The 16,034-nt window shown below is 39.9% G+C and overlaps 1 protein-coding gene across 1 annotated transcript in view; it reads left to right on the forward strand.

Moving 5' to 3' along the window:
* Positions 1-904: 904 nt before the first annotated feature.
* LOC106805465 (solute carrier family 2, facilitated glucose transporter member 3-like) overlaps positions 905-16,034 on the forward strand; it is a 37,201-nt gene continuing 22,071 nt past the window's right edge. The window contains exons 1-7 of the mRNA XM_014807056.1: positions 905-1,017; positions 4,967-5,101; positions 7,883-7,981; positions 8,710-8,870; positions 11,597-11,721; positions 12,209-12,376; positions 12,804-12,911. Of these exons, the coding sequence (XP_014662542.1) occupies positions 5,066-5,101; positions 7,883-7,981; positions 8,710-8,870; positions 11,597-11,721; positions 12,209-12,376; positions 12,804-12,911 (697 nt within the window). The 5' untranslated portion in view covers positions 905-1,017; positions 4,967-5,065. The remainder of the gene's footprint in view (positions 1,018-4,966; positions 5,102-7,882; positions 7,982-8,709; positions 8,871-11,596; positions 11,722-12,208; positions 12,377-12,803; positions 12,912-16,034) is intronic.

Raw genomic sequence — 16,034 nt, forward strand, 5'->3', positions numbered from 1 at the left:
CCGTAGATATATAATTTGATATTATATTTCTCTCCATCGCTATATCAGCAGTTTGTGTGATTAAGCGTAGAACAGCGGTCGACACTGAGTAATCAATTAAGATTAAGATCAATTTCCATTGTATTGAGGGAAATTATATTGGTTATAATGTCTATTCAGGTGCGTGTGCGCGTGCGTATATATAGAGAACGTACGTTGTGCAACGCACATATTAGGCCAACGCTATGCGAAATTCTGAATGTTCAATAATTACGTCGTACGCATTCTGTTTTATAATCTACGTGATATGTTCACGTGAATAACGCATATCAGGGGCGTGTACAGGATTTGTACCAGGGGGGGGGGTATAACCGTAACCTAAACTTGCGAGCACGCAAAGAGAAGGGTCTGGGGGCCCTCTCCCAGAAATTTTTTGAAATTAGACCCCCTTACTGGCCTTAGATGCGTTTTCTGCGCGAGCAGGGAGGGTCCGGACCCCCTGGACCCCCCCTTCCTGTACACGCCCCTGCATATATAACAAATAACAAAAAATAAAATAAAATAATAATTATTAGTTTTATAATAATAACAGTAATTATTATCATTATTATTTTTATAGCGAGTGATGATAAGCAGACCAGCTGTGTGTAAGATAGCTTTGACCCTTGACGCATCTACACCGCCCACTCGCAGGTTGCACCTTTTATGTTCGTTGCGATTTCGACATACATTCCCTGTGATGTCATAGCAAGGAAATCAATTCCGGCTGTTACTCAACATCTCATACCCTGTACGGCGCGCTGCTTTGTCCCCGGGTCGTGTACATAGCCCGTATATGCGCGTCATGGTATTGCGCAGTGCGCATGACAATGCTGCTGCGGCGCGTTCCACGCGTTACGGCGAACAGCGCGCGAGCCGAGCCATTGCCCATTGTCGCGACCCGCGCTTCGTAGACGTCCATTTTCCGTTAGGTGCATCTTGCGTTGTGTTACAGCATTTTACCGGCGTACAGTGACTAAATTGTTTCGTCTGACGAAGGTAGGTTGACAATTCGTGTATGTATGTATACGCTAACACTAACAGAGTATATCTTGATGTGTATTATTATATAATATATATGTATGTGTGTGTGTGTGTGTCTGTAAATCCTGACTTGGTGTGTACTGTACTGTAGTGTAGAGTAGAGTAAATTTGTGTAAAAATCAATTCGTGACGTAAGACGCCTTTCGTCAGTCATTTTACGATCAAATACATTTACCTAGCCACGTAAGTTTTCACAAGTGGTCGAATGCGATGTTAATACCTTACCATTGTTCTTGTTAACAATACGGAGAACTAGTCTAGAGAGATATTACAATAAATGCTATAATATACAGAAACTGGTGCAAATCCAATTTAGGCACCTTAGGTATCACGAAGGGATGCACATATTTCTGTGTATCATCAACTAATGCACAGACTTTCCGTATATCAGGGAATGATGCAAAAACCCTAACCCTAACCCTTAGTCATAAAGTATAACCTTAGGCTTAGGTATCATGAAGTGTGTTAATGTTAGGGTTAGGGTTAGGGTTTTTGCATCATTCTTTCATATACGGAACGAAAGTCTGTGCATCAGTTGATGATACACAGAAATCTGTGCATCAGTTGATGATACACAGAAATCTGTGCATCACTTCGTGATACCTAAAGCCGGGTGCACACGTGGCGATTTTTATCGACAGTACTGTCGATCAAAATCTACACGTGTACGGGACCCGGCGACAATGCAACCATCTGTCAGCAACATACCATTGTATGAACTGTACGTGACCTGTACAAAATCGCCAGTACTGAATGTCGATAAAAATCGCCACATGTGAGCCAGCCTTAAAATTACTTTTTTTTTTACGAGAGCTCTTTTTTGATTTTGTATGAAAAAAGAGCTCTCGTAATTTTTTTTACAGGAGCTATTTTATGCTTGGCCAGAGCTACTTTTTCATAGCTTGATTTTGTTAAAATTTTCATAATTTTGATGCCCTGACTCTAATATCATTCATCACCATTCAGCGCGCATTCGGCACCCAGTATCAGACTATCAGTGTCAAGAAATCGTCAACAAATTACATTCGATCACATTTTTTTTATCTTATTTCACTTGACTAAGAAACCAATCACATTCTTATTCAATTTCATTCACACAGACAGACCGCTAACCGTAGTATTTCAGCGTAATATTTAAGAGAAAAAGTGCCGGTCAGGAGTCAATTTTTGTTACGGTTTTATAATCTCCTACAATATCGTCAATATATAATCATTTTCATTTTCTAAAACGACAGACCATCCGCTGACCGCTGTGAAGACGTGCGCCGTGCCTCGAATTTGGCGCACGTCTCCACTGCGGACAGCGCTTCATACTTGAACATCCCCGCGGTTGCGTGCGCATATCCCGCGGAACTGCGCGTCTAATCCGCGCGCAGCGCTTAGGATCAACAGCAAAGCTGTGCCACGCAATCTTTTATCATGTCTCTCTGGATTACTATTCATGTGTTGATTACTAATTGGGCGCCGGATTTGAAATGGAATACGTTATTGAATGTATTTCTATGTATAAAAACGTTACAGAAGTTAGAAAATTTGACTTCAATTGTCCTTTAAGACGAACAAAAAGATTATCCAGTACTGTAATGAGGCCATGAAATGTAATTCAAATACTAACATTAACATGGTGGTGTTTTAATTTTGTGAAATATATAATTTGTTTTTGGCAAGTATGCTTCACACATCAGCTACACAAATTGAATGTATCCTAAAGTATATAGTGACCTTTTTTATGTACTGCAGATGCAGTATTATACTCGTTGGAGTGAAGTAAGAATGTTGAGCAAAAATCAATAATGCGTTCTATTTGTTTCTGAGTGAACATACTGGCTGATGAAATCTGCTCCTCACTGACATCATCAGTGAATGCACAATGGCCTGCTATGACGTAGACAGACTATTACAAAATTCTGAACTAAGACAATTGCTCGCGAACCACCAGATTACAAAGTCTTGTACAGTCGGTGTAACTACCAGACAAAGAAGGTTATTTTGCACCTTGTAATGGCCATTTTATTTAAAGGAGAAGTGTCCAATGTCTCACCTCTCCGAGAACTGTTAGACAAGTTAACCGTGGTCATAATCCCAATCCAATTTTTCCAAATGTGTGTACTGTCCCCCAGCAGGCTTTACATTAGACTAGGTCCTCACTGTTTAGCTGTGTAAAAACAACCAGGAACCCATCTAACGGGTAGGTTGCATACATTGTAGTGCCAATAGGAACACCTTTAAGCTCACGATTTTTATGCAAATGCCCCACATACTGACTTTTTTAAAGGGTCCCTCATTGATGAATAATTCTACTAACCACTAACAAAGCAGTTATATTATACGATTCACTTAATAATACAGGTATAGTTATGGCATATACAGAGACAGGCAACCTTGCATAATTATGAGGTGTCTTCCTCTTCCTCTCCTCATGTCCCACTCCCTTTCCTCTTCTCCCCCTTTCCTCTCCCTCTCTGTCCCTCTCCCTCTATATCTCTCTCTCTCCCTCTCTGTCCCTCTCCCGTCTCTTCAGTGTGTTGGCCAGAGACCCGTCTTTTGGACGGCCCATTTTTGGATGAGACGGATGAAATTTGATAGGGGCGGTCCAATTTTTTATAATTTTTAATCCTGCGTGAAAATAAATTTGTTGGTTTTTCCTCGTGGCTCGCACACCCTCCCCCCTACGGTGCTTGGCGCTCGCAGCATCCTCTCTTCGCTCAGATGTTTAGACTCCCTGATTGTTTTTTTCCTGGCTAACAGTGACACCCTGCTTCTCTTTCCCTCCACCTCTTGCTCCATTGTGATGGGTAAAGCCGGCGTTATGTCGGGTTGCGATTGAATGCAACGCGACGCGACCCACTGCAACTCACTGCGACTGAGTGCTTAGGTCGACGACGACGCGACTGACAGCAACTGCCTGCGACCAGTCGCAGGCAGTCGCAGAAGGCGCATTGCTCGAAGCGACGATCGCCTATAGATCGCGCAACTAAATGAGTTTACATGGCTTGTTGCTGTGTGCATGTTGTGTACGTGACTATGCACTGATTGTTTTATTCGCATGCATTGTTTATTGTGCATACGAATCTCGTCGCAGCGATCGCAACTTCGCAAGGAAGCTTATGTCGGGTAGTAACCCTGAAAAGCAATGCTTGCAACCGGTGGAACTAGTTGCGTCGCATCGCAAAAGTAGAATATGTGCGACTCGCTGCGATTGGCAATTTTCCAGTCGCTGAGCGTCGCAGACCCGTCACTGGCAGTCACAGGGGTTCTTAGGTTGAACTTTCTCTGCGACGCGATCGTCACTGTGACTTGCAACCAGTTGCAGAAAATCAGTCGCAAAGCAATCGCGTCGCGTAGCAAGGCCGACCTAAGCCCGGCTTAAAGTAAGATGCTTTTCTGACAAAGAACATGCAGTTGGGGCTACCAAGTCATGAAACTATGAGAATATTTATGTTGTTATTAAAATCGGTGCCTCACCACTTCCCCCATTATGTGCCCATATCTGAAAACTGCAGTTGACGATACATACACAGGGGTAGAAATGTACTTTTGAACAGGGGAGTGAAACGGACTCCCCTCCCCGCCCTCAAAAAGAGGGAGTTCGCAGCAAAATGTGGGAGTCCGTAGTCTGAAATTCAAAATTAAAGATTTGCTGAAAAAATACTGTAATTCCGCGAGGCCGTGCTCTGGAACGAATTAGTTAGTATAGCAGAATTTTCAGGGAGTCACGTGGAGTCCTGCATATATATATGTCAAATCAGGGAGTCCGACAGTAAATCAGGGAGTATTTGACTCCGGACTCTCGTTAATTTCGCACCCTGCATACATATCGTTTTACCATTGTATTGTGCAAATAGTTTCAGTTAGTCTAGCTGTGCATGAATGTGGTTAATAGTAATTGCCATTTATATTGTAGGTTTACATGTAATGGACTTGGATTTGCAACAATAAATCATCGTTCTACAACTTGGATACAGCGTAACAACAATTGTGAAAGAATAATTGATCTCTAATCATGGGTTGCAGGGACTTCATGAGAGAGAAAACCCGGGTAGGTATATAGCCAGGCAGACTAGTGTCAACCTCTATTCTCCTTGCAGTGTACTTGCATGGGCATACCTATATGCATTTATAAGTGTATATTTGTGTATATTTGTTCATTTGGGAACACATGACCAGGGATAGGTGATATTCCCAACAAGGCCCTTGCTCAACTGCCAGGATTTGAGTGTCTTGCATCCCCCTTTTATGCTTACCAAGAGCTTATTATACACGATATATTTTTGCTGTAATGCTTACATTTTTCTAGGTAACAATTTCACTTTGAAGGATTTTTTTGAGACTCATTTAATCTTAAAAACACAATATGTTAGATTACATACATGTATCACATATCCTATCATTTGGTACCATTAAAGCGATGTTGGTTGCAAACTCACAATAAGGTTGGTATGATAGAAGAGATATATAAGATGAGTATGATACTTTAATATGTTACACAGTGCTATGTGTGCAGCCATGTGGTAACCAAATGTGTTTGTTCATCCAAGAAACGCACTGTAGCTTAATTGTTAGTTGCTGCAGGAATCACGGAATCTTGCTGGTTTATAGAGCTCAGTCTGCCTAAAGGCACTTTGCTACGCTCAGCGCTACTGCGAATACTAATATAATTATTATGTATTTGATTCGTCAAAGGTTTTTGGAAACACTTGCATCGCTTGCACATTTTTCTGACCAGCTAGCTATACTTGCACTCACCCACGGAAACCACGTGGAAACTAAAATCACTGATGCTTCCTGTGCCTGTGGTGCTTTCTTAGATGGGTGCGCTGCTGATGCCATTGCCTGTTTGTTGTAAATGGTCTACATGTTATTGCATATTATGCTTGAGGCTGTCTGTATACAGAGCTTACCAGAGATGGCTAGTAGAGAGTTTTCAGTGACCTTCATAAACAGTATTGAGTGCGTAAAGCATTGACAATCGAAAATGGTCACATTCGCTTCACGTGCTTGCTATAATGAAGAGAATGCAATACAGTCGACTCTCCAAATACCGACTACTCTCGGAATCGTTCATTTAGTTTGGTTTTCTGTGACGTTCGGTTTATATGAGGCCAATTCTAGGCATACCTTACATGTCTCAGGTGGTGTTAGGACTTAAAAAATCGCCCGGTTCAACGTGATATTCAGTTTTGAGAACGTCTAGTATTTGGAGAGTTGACTGTAGTTGGCTTTGCAATATATGGTACATTGGCAAGTTGATGTTGTATGATTGGAGTTGGTGTATACTCATGAAGGTACATGAAGCGATCATCACTCGAAAGTGCAAAGCGAAAGCCACTGAATACCTCATTTTATGGTATATATTAAGGCGCATCCCCTATTTCAGTGTGCAATATTTAGGAAAAAGTTTTTGGTGTATTTTAATGTTAACTGAAATGTGTATAACAGAAAAAAGTTTTCCTTCATATAAATAGTAATACTGTAGTAGTAATATTAATAATAACAATGTTTAAAAGTAACCATTCTGGAATTTGGTGAGGTGGACTGTACTAGTAGCCTACTAGAGTCATCTTCTAGTTCTATGTAAGTCATTAGACTGTGGGAAGCTGGAACTTCACTTAAAATGCAGGGCAATATTTACAATGTAATTATTTTAAGTGTCTTATATACCTGAAAATATATAGACTTTGTTTTAATGTTATTGAAAAACGCATGTGGTTGTAAAAGTAGAAATGTCCATTGAAAATCAGTTTCTGTCATCATGTTTGTAATTAATGAACTAAATTTCTCATTTGCTCATTCATATAAAGTAATGTCTCTTTCCAACATTTAAGCTTGTATATTTTTAAAACCAGATCACGTTGACACCATATTGTCACAATGGCTACAGTGTAAGATGTTTAATTCTACAAAGGTTTATTATTAATATCAGAAGTAGATATTAGGGAAGGAGTGTGACTTCAATAAACAAGGGAAATTCGTCATTTACTAGTCTTAGAATAGTATACCTACGATTTACTATGCGTAACTCGTTTTTACGACTTAAACGTACGACACGATTCTCCATGTCGTACGTTTTAGTCTGTATCTCCGGATTGCGGGTGTATACGAGGAAACAATTTCGCACGATGCTAGGCGAATGTACTGTGTACGATTTGAGCTCAAGTTGGTTGAGTTACGCGTAGTAAATCGTAGGTATTCTAAGGCTAGTAAATTGCGAATTTCCCTTGTTTATTGATGTCACACTCCTTCCCTATTGTCTACTTCTGTTAATATGGTACATGTATCATCAAATTTTTATTTCTGAACTCGGCAATGAATATCAAATCCTAATTTTCTCTGGTTATGTGATATTCTACATGCATACACCTATACATAACCTTTTACTTTTCCACATCTATTTAACTTGCGGCTCATCTTTGCTGCATGTAGAGATTAAGAGATCAGGTAAGTCATTAGCATTGCCTTACGTGGATTCGTGTGATCATTAAGTATATTGTATATCTATATAAATAAATAAATAAATATATATATATTTATAACAACAGCAGGTGTGATGAGTAGCTGCACTGTACAGCTCATCATTTTAGTTTAGATATTGGATCTGCATTGAATAGGGTCATGTGGATGTATCCTGCGTACAAAAGTGTCTTGTTTTTTAGTTTTTAAATAATAGTTCTATACATTTTTAGCATTTGTACATAGTAAATCATGTGTGACTGGAAATCCACGTACGTGTTATACGTTACTATCATGTTAAAAGTAAAACGTCTTTTTCATAAAATAAGATGCATAATTCCAGCAATTAACTGTCGGTTCTTGTTTGCAGGGATTGACCCCGGCTCTCCTATTCACAGCCATAAGTGTCACTGTTGGCACTACGTTCCCATTCGGCTACAACATGGTTGTCATGAATGCTCCACAAGAGGTGGGTACTGTTGCATACTATAGCCGCGTTCACACGGAGCGAAAACCCCCGGGTCGAAAACGATCCGAGACTGACCCAGATCAAAAACGACACAGAGCGTTGTTGAAGAGAGCGTTCACACGACATTTGATCGATGAGTTCTTGGACATATATGTGAGCTGCTGCTATGCGAGCTGCGAGCTGAGAAAAAAATGCAGTGCGTCCAAGTGAACAATCAAGCGAACAATCAAACTCTGGCTCTCGACACTGGCGCCGTCTACCGCCGTACTAATTCTGACTCGGGTCGTGTGCCGGTGCGCGTTCACACGGCAAATATGAACCAGCGCTCGGGTCGTTTTTTGCAACCACTCTGGAGTGGGTGCGAAAACGACCCGGGTCGAAATGACACAGGTTGTTTTCGTACCGAGAATACGTCCGTGAGAACGCGTGGCCCGGGACGCATTTGACACGGATCGTTTTCGACCCGGGTCAAAGTGCTCCGTGTGAACGGGGCTTATGTGCTCAATCGCTAACTCCTTGTTTACTTAATTTACAATTGAATATCGTCAGAGCGCTCCTATACTCACTATGTGGCTTATGGATTTCCTTCAAAACGTTGAGCGGTGGCGTACGCAGGAAAACTGTTCAATGACGCTCATTTCGTGTTGTCTAGCTAAAGTAAAATTAATTCAAAGATAGTCTATGCATTGTAATAATAATAATGCGTTGTTTTCCTTGCTTTAAAACAGCTGTTGGAGCAGTTCTTCAATGAGTCATATAATCATACAAGGGGAGAGTATATGGATGAACCACAGCTCCGGTTATATTGGTCAGTAAACTCAGCGCTTTACTCAGTTGGAGCCATTTTTGGATGCTTGTCACTAAGTTATCTCACGGACCTGCTCGGAAGGTAAACCTCTATTATATACTTGAATATTATAAGAAGTATTACGAGGTAGCAATGGTAGTACGTACGTAGCTCTATATAATGCGCAGGTTCTCTACTGTGTTTGAAAATGTTGGTTATACCCCTGTTCTATGTTAAAATATTCTTAGTATGTAAAGTTTAACTAAAATAATTGCGTTTTTGAAACTGAATAGATATTAAAACATTTTACTGTACATTTTTACACTGTTGTCATGCTCCATAGATTTTGCATCCTGCTGTACTGTCCGTGTGCTTGCAATGGGTGATATTGATCGCAGCTGGTGCAGCTTTCCAAACCGGGGCATAGCGGATAGGCAAACTACTCACTCACTACCCACGCACCACTAGCAATCGAGCTAGTACAGACACGTGTACAAACTGGTGCACTATACCATTCATTAAATATTCCATAGCTATGTTCTCATCTAATCCGCTGTTTCACGTTTTGTTATTGCGTAACATCCATCTGTGTCTATTGTCTTGAATTCTGGTTGACTCTGTGGCTGTAGGGTCATGGGGCAACGAAGTGTTTATCATGGCATATATAGACAAAGCGATCGAATATCTATTCCAACTATTGATTACAGAATTGCCACTGTGTACTGAGTTGATGAGAAGGTATACCTGTAACAGCCACACCTATAACTGAATTCGTATGAGTGCAGTTTTTATTGGCAACTGTTACAGAATTTTAAACATGACCTAGTAGTAATTGCAGGGAACTGGTTTTAAAAAGATTTTTCTGGCTTTTCGTAGTTTAATTTATGCTATTATATAAAGGTGGTTGGCATTCTGCATTAAAATACTATCTAGATGTTTTTATATATGATTTGAATTTAATGTGAACTTGGTATCACGATCTCCCCCGTCCACTTCATTATTGGAATGAACATATTACTTATTCAGTTTTGTATGTTTACATAGATATTTGTCATTCCTTGTCATCTTATCACACAATATTTTTATATTTGATTTTGATAAGTTAGTAACAACAATTGTTGAGAGATTGTGGATCAGGGTGTTAGCCAGGGGAAAAAATCAGGGAGTCTCACCATCTGAGCGATGCGAGGATGCTGCGGGTGCAAAGTGCCCTAGGGGGGGAGGAGGGTGTGGGAAGAGTTTTCCCCCTCCTACGATGTGGAAAATTTGTAAAACCTTACCTTATAATGGAAGAAATTTAGTCTGAAATGCCAAAAAGACCAGGAATCTGATATGATGTTATATTCTTATAAGCACTGTTGTCAGTTATACAAGGTATCATTAATGCATCTACTCTACATAATAATGTTTCACTGACAACATTTATGGATTCATCTCCCCCAATTATTCTGCTGAAAAGGTTTGTGTTATGAAATGGAGATGATGTCAAGTTTTACTAATTTTAGAGTGTATTTTAGAGCGGTGATGCTATTAAAAATATTGTTTTGTTGGAAGAAGGATATCATGATGTTTTCATGCAGGGGCAAAATTGGGTCGCTCTCATGCCGTTTCTATCAGATTTCATCCGTCTCATCCAAGAATAGGCCGTCCAAAAGACTGGTAGACGGGCCTCTGGCTATAACACACTGTTGTGGTTGCCAAAAATTTGCTAACTGAGATTCAGATGTTGGCAGCAGTGAAAAAATACATGGGGGCTCGGGGCGATTTAGCTTCCGAAATGCCAAAAAGAGCCCCGGAAATGCCAAAAAGAGCCTGCATAGATTTCAATGCAAACCAAATTTTAGAGTGCTATTTTCATGCACGCGAGCTTAAAAAGTAGCCCCGAAAAATACATTTTAATTTTTTCTCTGGTTGGCAGGCTGCATAAAGGGCAAAGTTATAATTATAAACAAAGTAAATAAGTTTTAATGATGTTTGTGTATTGTGGTATATTATGGTTTGCACCAGTGCAAAGATTAATATACTTATTTCTAGTAATTAATAAATTTGGTGTGCTTCTGTATAATCAGATGTTAGAATTCTAAAACTGGATAATGTCTGGATTAAACCCTTTAGTAAAAATTCACAGAATTATAAGTAAAATAAAATATAAAAAAAGGCCAGGGGTTTGGCTATCTAAAAAATTTGTGCAAAACAGCTCGCAATGCACCGGCCAATGTGTATGATTCTGGAATGTGCATGGCATTATAGCTATCTTGTAAAATAATATTTAAACTGCATGATAGCTGAGTTGGTCTAATTAATTCGCAGCTGTTCTTAGAGTATATTGATCGTCATGGTGACATGTTTTTCATGTATTTATTGTTTTACATAATAATTTCTAAAAATATGTGAGATCGGAATGTCCAGAGCTCTGTGCTATGTAGGTCACAGAAAAAGTGGGTATGAAATGTCTGAGGCGCACTTAGGAAAGAAAGTACATTATTAATGTAAACACTCGTGTTTTTAGGTTTTGCATTAACACAAACATTGCAAAATATCCCAAACGACCACAATCATATTTGTAAATGTTTATGTAAACAAAAACACACCTGTGAATTGAAGTACGGCGTTAGTGAAGAGAATTATAGATCAAAAACCTAGAATAGTCCTATCCTACCCATGTTATAAAAGGGCAGTTTATACCCCCTCTTATCTGATCACAAAACCCACTTGCATGTGGAATATTTTCTCACATAGCAACTTGTTTATTTTTTTTATTCTGAAAATGTATCTCAGTTGTGATATTTGTAGATAATAGGAAACATAAAATCTTTCATTTTTTGCAGGAAAGGCATGATGATTTGTATCAACTTTGTGATTTTCGCCGTTTCTGCTATAATGGGTCTGTCTAAATTTGCAATGTCATTTGAGATGATCATTGTAGCCCGTTTCCTCTATGGAGTTGTAGCAGGTAATTATAGTGGTTGAAAATATTATTAGAAGAGTGTTATCACAAGTACATTTAGGTAACACTTCTATAGATTTTTTCTTCATGTAGTAACCTTCTATCACATTTAAGAGGTTGGCCGATAAGTAGATCATGCAGTGTGTTTACGTTTGTTGGCATCAAAGTTAAGTCACAATTGTAATAACAAAATCTGGCCAAGCTGATTTTGACTCGTCAGTGTGGCTGCATCAAATGAGATCCTGTTCTATTGGCTCTACATGCATATATGTATCCATGTAAATACTTGAATAATAGTCTTTATAGACCTTAATGTTCATATCAGTTAGATGTTAATGTGAGCTATTGCCCGCACCATATCTTCTTGTGATTCCTCTCAAAAATCGGTTCGTCAGAAATGGTTTCGTTTGTGCCTTTACATAATTATAATATTGTCGCTCGGTCACAAACTTAAAAATTTGGATCAAACTAAAATGGAATGTCTATTTTGCAGGTTTATGTTCGGTCGCTACGATACACTTCATGGAGATTGCACCTCGTCATCTCCGTGGTGCTCTTGGTGGCCTGTATGAATTGGGATTTGCATCATCCATGCTTATTTCAACGGCACTTGGATTACCTCACGTTTTGGGAAACAGTGACTATTGGCCCATCCTTCTAAGTAAGACATTTAACACATATTTGCCTTGTAAGCTCAGGGTTTCTTATACATAAGAGGCGCACCGTCGTTGTCAAATTTAACATCGCCGTTGTGAAAATGTGTATGTATTTACCCGCCGTTGTCAAAATAGTGTCAACCGAAAAATAAATAGATCACCAGATTCACCACGTGCTTCCAACATGTTTAGATTGCGATGTGCATTTATTGAGTCATGTGATGCAAGATCTACACTTTTCCATTATTTGATTGGTTGGAGTGCCATCCTGTTTGTCCCAAACTGAGCATTACCTCCTTTGTCTAATTTTTCCTCAGAAGAAACCCTGAACCTACACATGTAGTCATTGACCTGTGAATCGTTTGGGTCGCTAAGTCGATGTGCGCATAGGTGTGAGGTATAGTGGCTTCAGTGGCAATGCTTCTCTGACAGGTTTTACGGCATTCACGTCGGTATTGCAACTATGGACTCTACCATTCACAAAGGAAAGCCCACGCTACCTGCTGGTGAGAAAAGGAAAAGAAGATGAAGCCAGAAAATGTAAGTTTAGAGTTAGTATTATAACTTTGTGATCATCTTTTGTTTGTGAGAGTTACAATGTAAGCATTATAAACATGCAGATTGTGTTTCTGATTAGCATGGGTTGGCACGATCACGGTTGGCAATAGGACGTTGGGCCAACGTTGGCATGGTCACGGTTGGCATGTGGTTGGCAATAATCATGATGTTGGGCCAACGTTGGAGTATGGTTGGCATGGTCACGGTTGGCAAGTGGTTGGCTGCATGACGTTGGGCCAACGTTGGCGTGTGGTTGGCATGATGCTACTTGCAAATGGTTGGCTGCATGACGTTGGGCCAACGGTGGGCTAACTTTGGCGTGCTGAGCAAAAATCCATTGGCCCAACGTTGGCATAGGCTGAAGACAGCCGTTGGGCCAACGTCAGCATCTTATCTGGGATATAGATAGTCACCTCACTTTTTAGCTCACCTTGACATCGTCAAGATGAGCTATTGCCATGGGGCGTTGTCCGTTGACAACGGCCCGCCCGTCAACCTTTGGCTACGGTCAACGATAACTTGAGAACCGTTTGACCCACATGTTTCAAACAGTTGTTACGCCTATGGGAGAGGTGTGAACGTCCTATTTTGGGGCACGCCAGTTGACCTACTTTCGAGCCACGCCCACTTTTTGGCAAAAATGGAAATGGCCATAAGTCAGTTCAGGTTCAACGGATTTTGTACATTTTTAGCTCGGCTATTGTCATGGGGTGTCATCCGTCGTACGTACGTCCGTCCGTCAACATTTGGCTACGTTCAACGATAACTCAAGAACCGTTTGACCCACATGTTTCAAATTGCATATAGTTGTTACTCCTATGGGAGAGGTTTGAACGTCCTATTTTGGAGCACGCCAGTCGACCTAGTTTCGAGCCACGTCCACTTTTTGGCAAAAATGGAAATGGCCATAAGTCAGTTCAGGTTCAACGGATTTTGCTCATTTCTGGTATGTGAATGAATGAGGACTGGCCCCAAAACATATCACACAAGTTTTGATATATTTTTTAAATTATGCAAATTAGGTAGATTTTGGCAATTTCACTATGCATTTCAGTGTCTGCCTACGGTCAACGATAACTCAAGAACTGTTTGACCCACATGTTTCAAATTGCATACAGTTGTTACTCCTATGGGAGAGGTTTGAACGTCCTATTTTGGAGCACGCCAGTCGACCTACTTTTGAGTCACGCCCATTTTTTTGGCAAAAATGGAAATGGCCATCTAGATTCATTCGATTGTGTTAAATTTACCTACCTACTTACCTACCTACATAATCATACCTACGTGTAATATTGTTTTAGATTTTTCGTTACAGTAATTTGAGTGGAATATTTTATTACGTGTATTTGCGCGATAATCAAAAACCAAAATGGCGATCATTTAGACGTAGCGCCATCTCTCGCCCAGATCTGAAACATTTATTTTTGCGTCAAAACTAACCCTGAAACAAAACAGTAAAATGTCTATTAGTATAAAACAGGGAATAAGGACATTTGATCACATTTCGGTTCGTCATAAATGAAACACTTACCAAATTTTAAATATCATCTCCCTCTTCTATCACACCCAAGGTGAGCTATAGTGTCATTGACACTTTCATTAGTATTGTCTTTCTATTTGTTTTATATGCCTTTTGGGTAATAATATATTAGCACTGGTTTTTACAAGCTAATATATTAGCATTAAAAATAATGATATCTAGTTGAATATATTTGATCAGTCGACTGCATGTGCATGTAGAGCAGGAATGTTTCAATAGAGGTTTGGAAGGATTTCCAAATATTCTAAAGTCCTCCACCTACAGTTGGTCTTGAATCCTGGGAGCACCTTAATTTGGTTTTGAATGACTTGTTTCTGCATCGCAGCAACTAGCCTGCCCAAGTCATGTTCAACCACAAATGCCAACCACAAATGATTCAATGCACAAAATTACAGGTGCCATGCCTTTGTTATGCCTACCATAAATCACTAGGGAAAGATTAAGTTCTTCGCACTGCTACCCATGCATGGATGTTTGCACCCATTTATGCGGCCAGAATATACAGCTGTATGCCTACAAATTGAAATGCATCAGTATGGGGTATACTAGGTAGTTAATTTCATGTTCATAGAGTTTTTGCTTATACCTATTGTTAATCTTTATGTATGTAATGAATATTTTCTGAGTTGAGATGAATTTTATTCGGCAAAAACACCAGCAAGTGCTTTGCCTTGGTATGTAGCCTTACTTCTCATACAAACATAGGCTGTTACTATGATTGTCACTAGTTAATGGACATGGATCTATTTTTACTCTGCTGACATTCACATGGTATATTTGGCACCGTCTATCTGTCTATACATCTGCCTATTCATCCGTCAACTATAGCGGTATGAGTACCGTCCGATGTACGTATATGGTGTTCGTATTTGGTTGGTTCGTGATGACCTTTCGATGCTCTAGATATGGGCTAGACATCGATTTTTTAGTCTCAACGATGCTCTAGGTTGCTAGTGAAGCCTGTACCTGTGTGCATATAGCAACAACAGTAGTAGGAGTCGTAGCAGCAACATCAATAACAGTGTAATGAGAATTGAAGTAGCCGCTGTAGCAGGAGTTCTAACACTATTTAAATAGTAATAGTAGAAGCAGTGGGAATAGTTGTAGCAATACCAGTAGCATTAGCAGATTCAGTTGTGCAGTGCTGCTCTGTGGCACTATATTTGATCTTCAGTAATCCATCTGACATGATATAGTTGGCAGAATCTTAATTATAGTAGCAGCTGCCTGGCAAGAAGGTGTAAAAATCTAAACAGTAGTATCTACGTTTTAAAATTGTACACTGCGTTTAGGAGAGTCAATCCAAAAGACATCAAGAGCAAAACTAAAATTAAAGCTCAACAACCAAACCTGTCCAAAATCAACGAATCAACTTGGGAGCTTATTGAATATGAAACTGGGGATATCTTTCAGTTATTGTCTAGTACAGCTCATAGGGTCTATGTCCCCCAGGGTACTGCCGGAACGTACCCTGGGTACGGTCCGGTATACCGGAACGTACCCTGGTCACTATTTGTTAGGGTTAGGGTTAGGGTTCGGGTTAGGGAGTAGGCGTAGGCGACATA

Source organism: Priapulus caudatus, unplaced genomic scaffold, assembly GCF_000485595.1.
Source record: "Priapulus caudatus unplaced genomic scaffold, Priapulus_caudatus-5.0.1 Scaffold114, whole genome shotgun sequence".
NCBI lineage: Eukaryota > Metazoa > Priapulida > Priapulimorpha > Priapulimorphida > Priapulidae > Priapulus > Priapulus caudatus.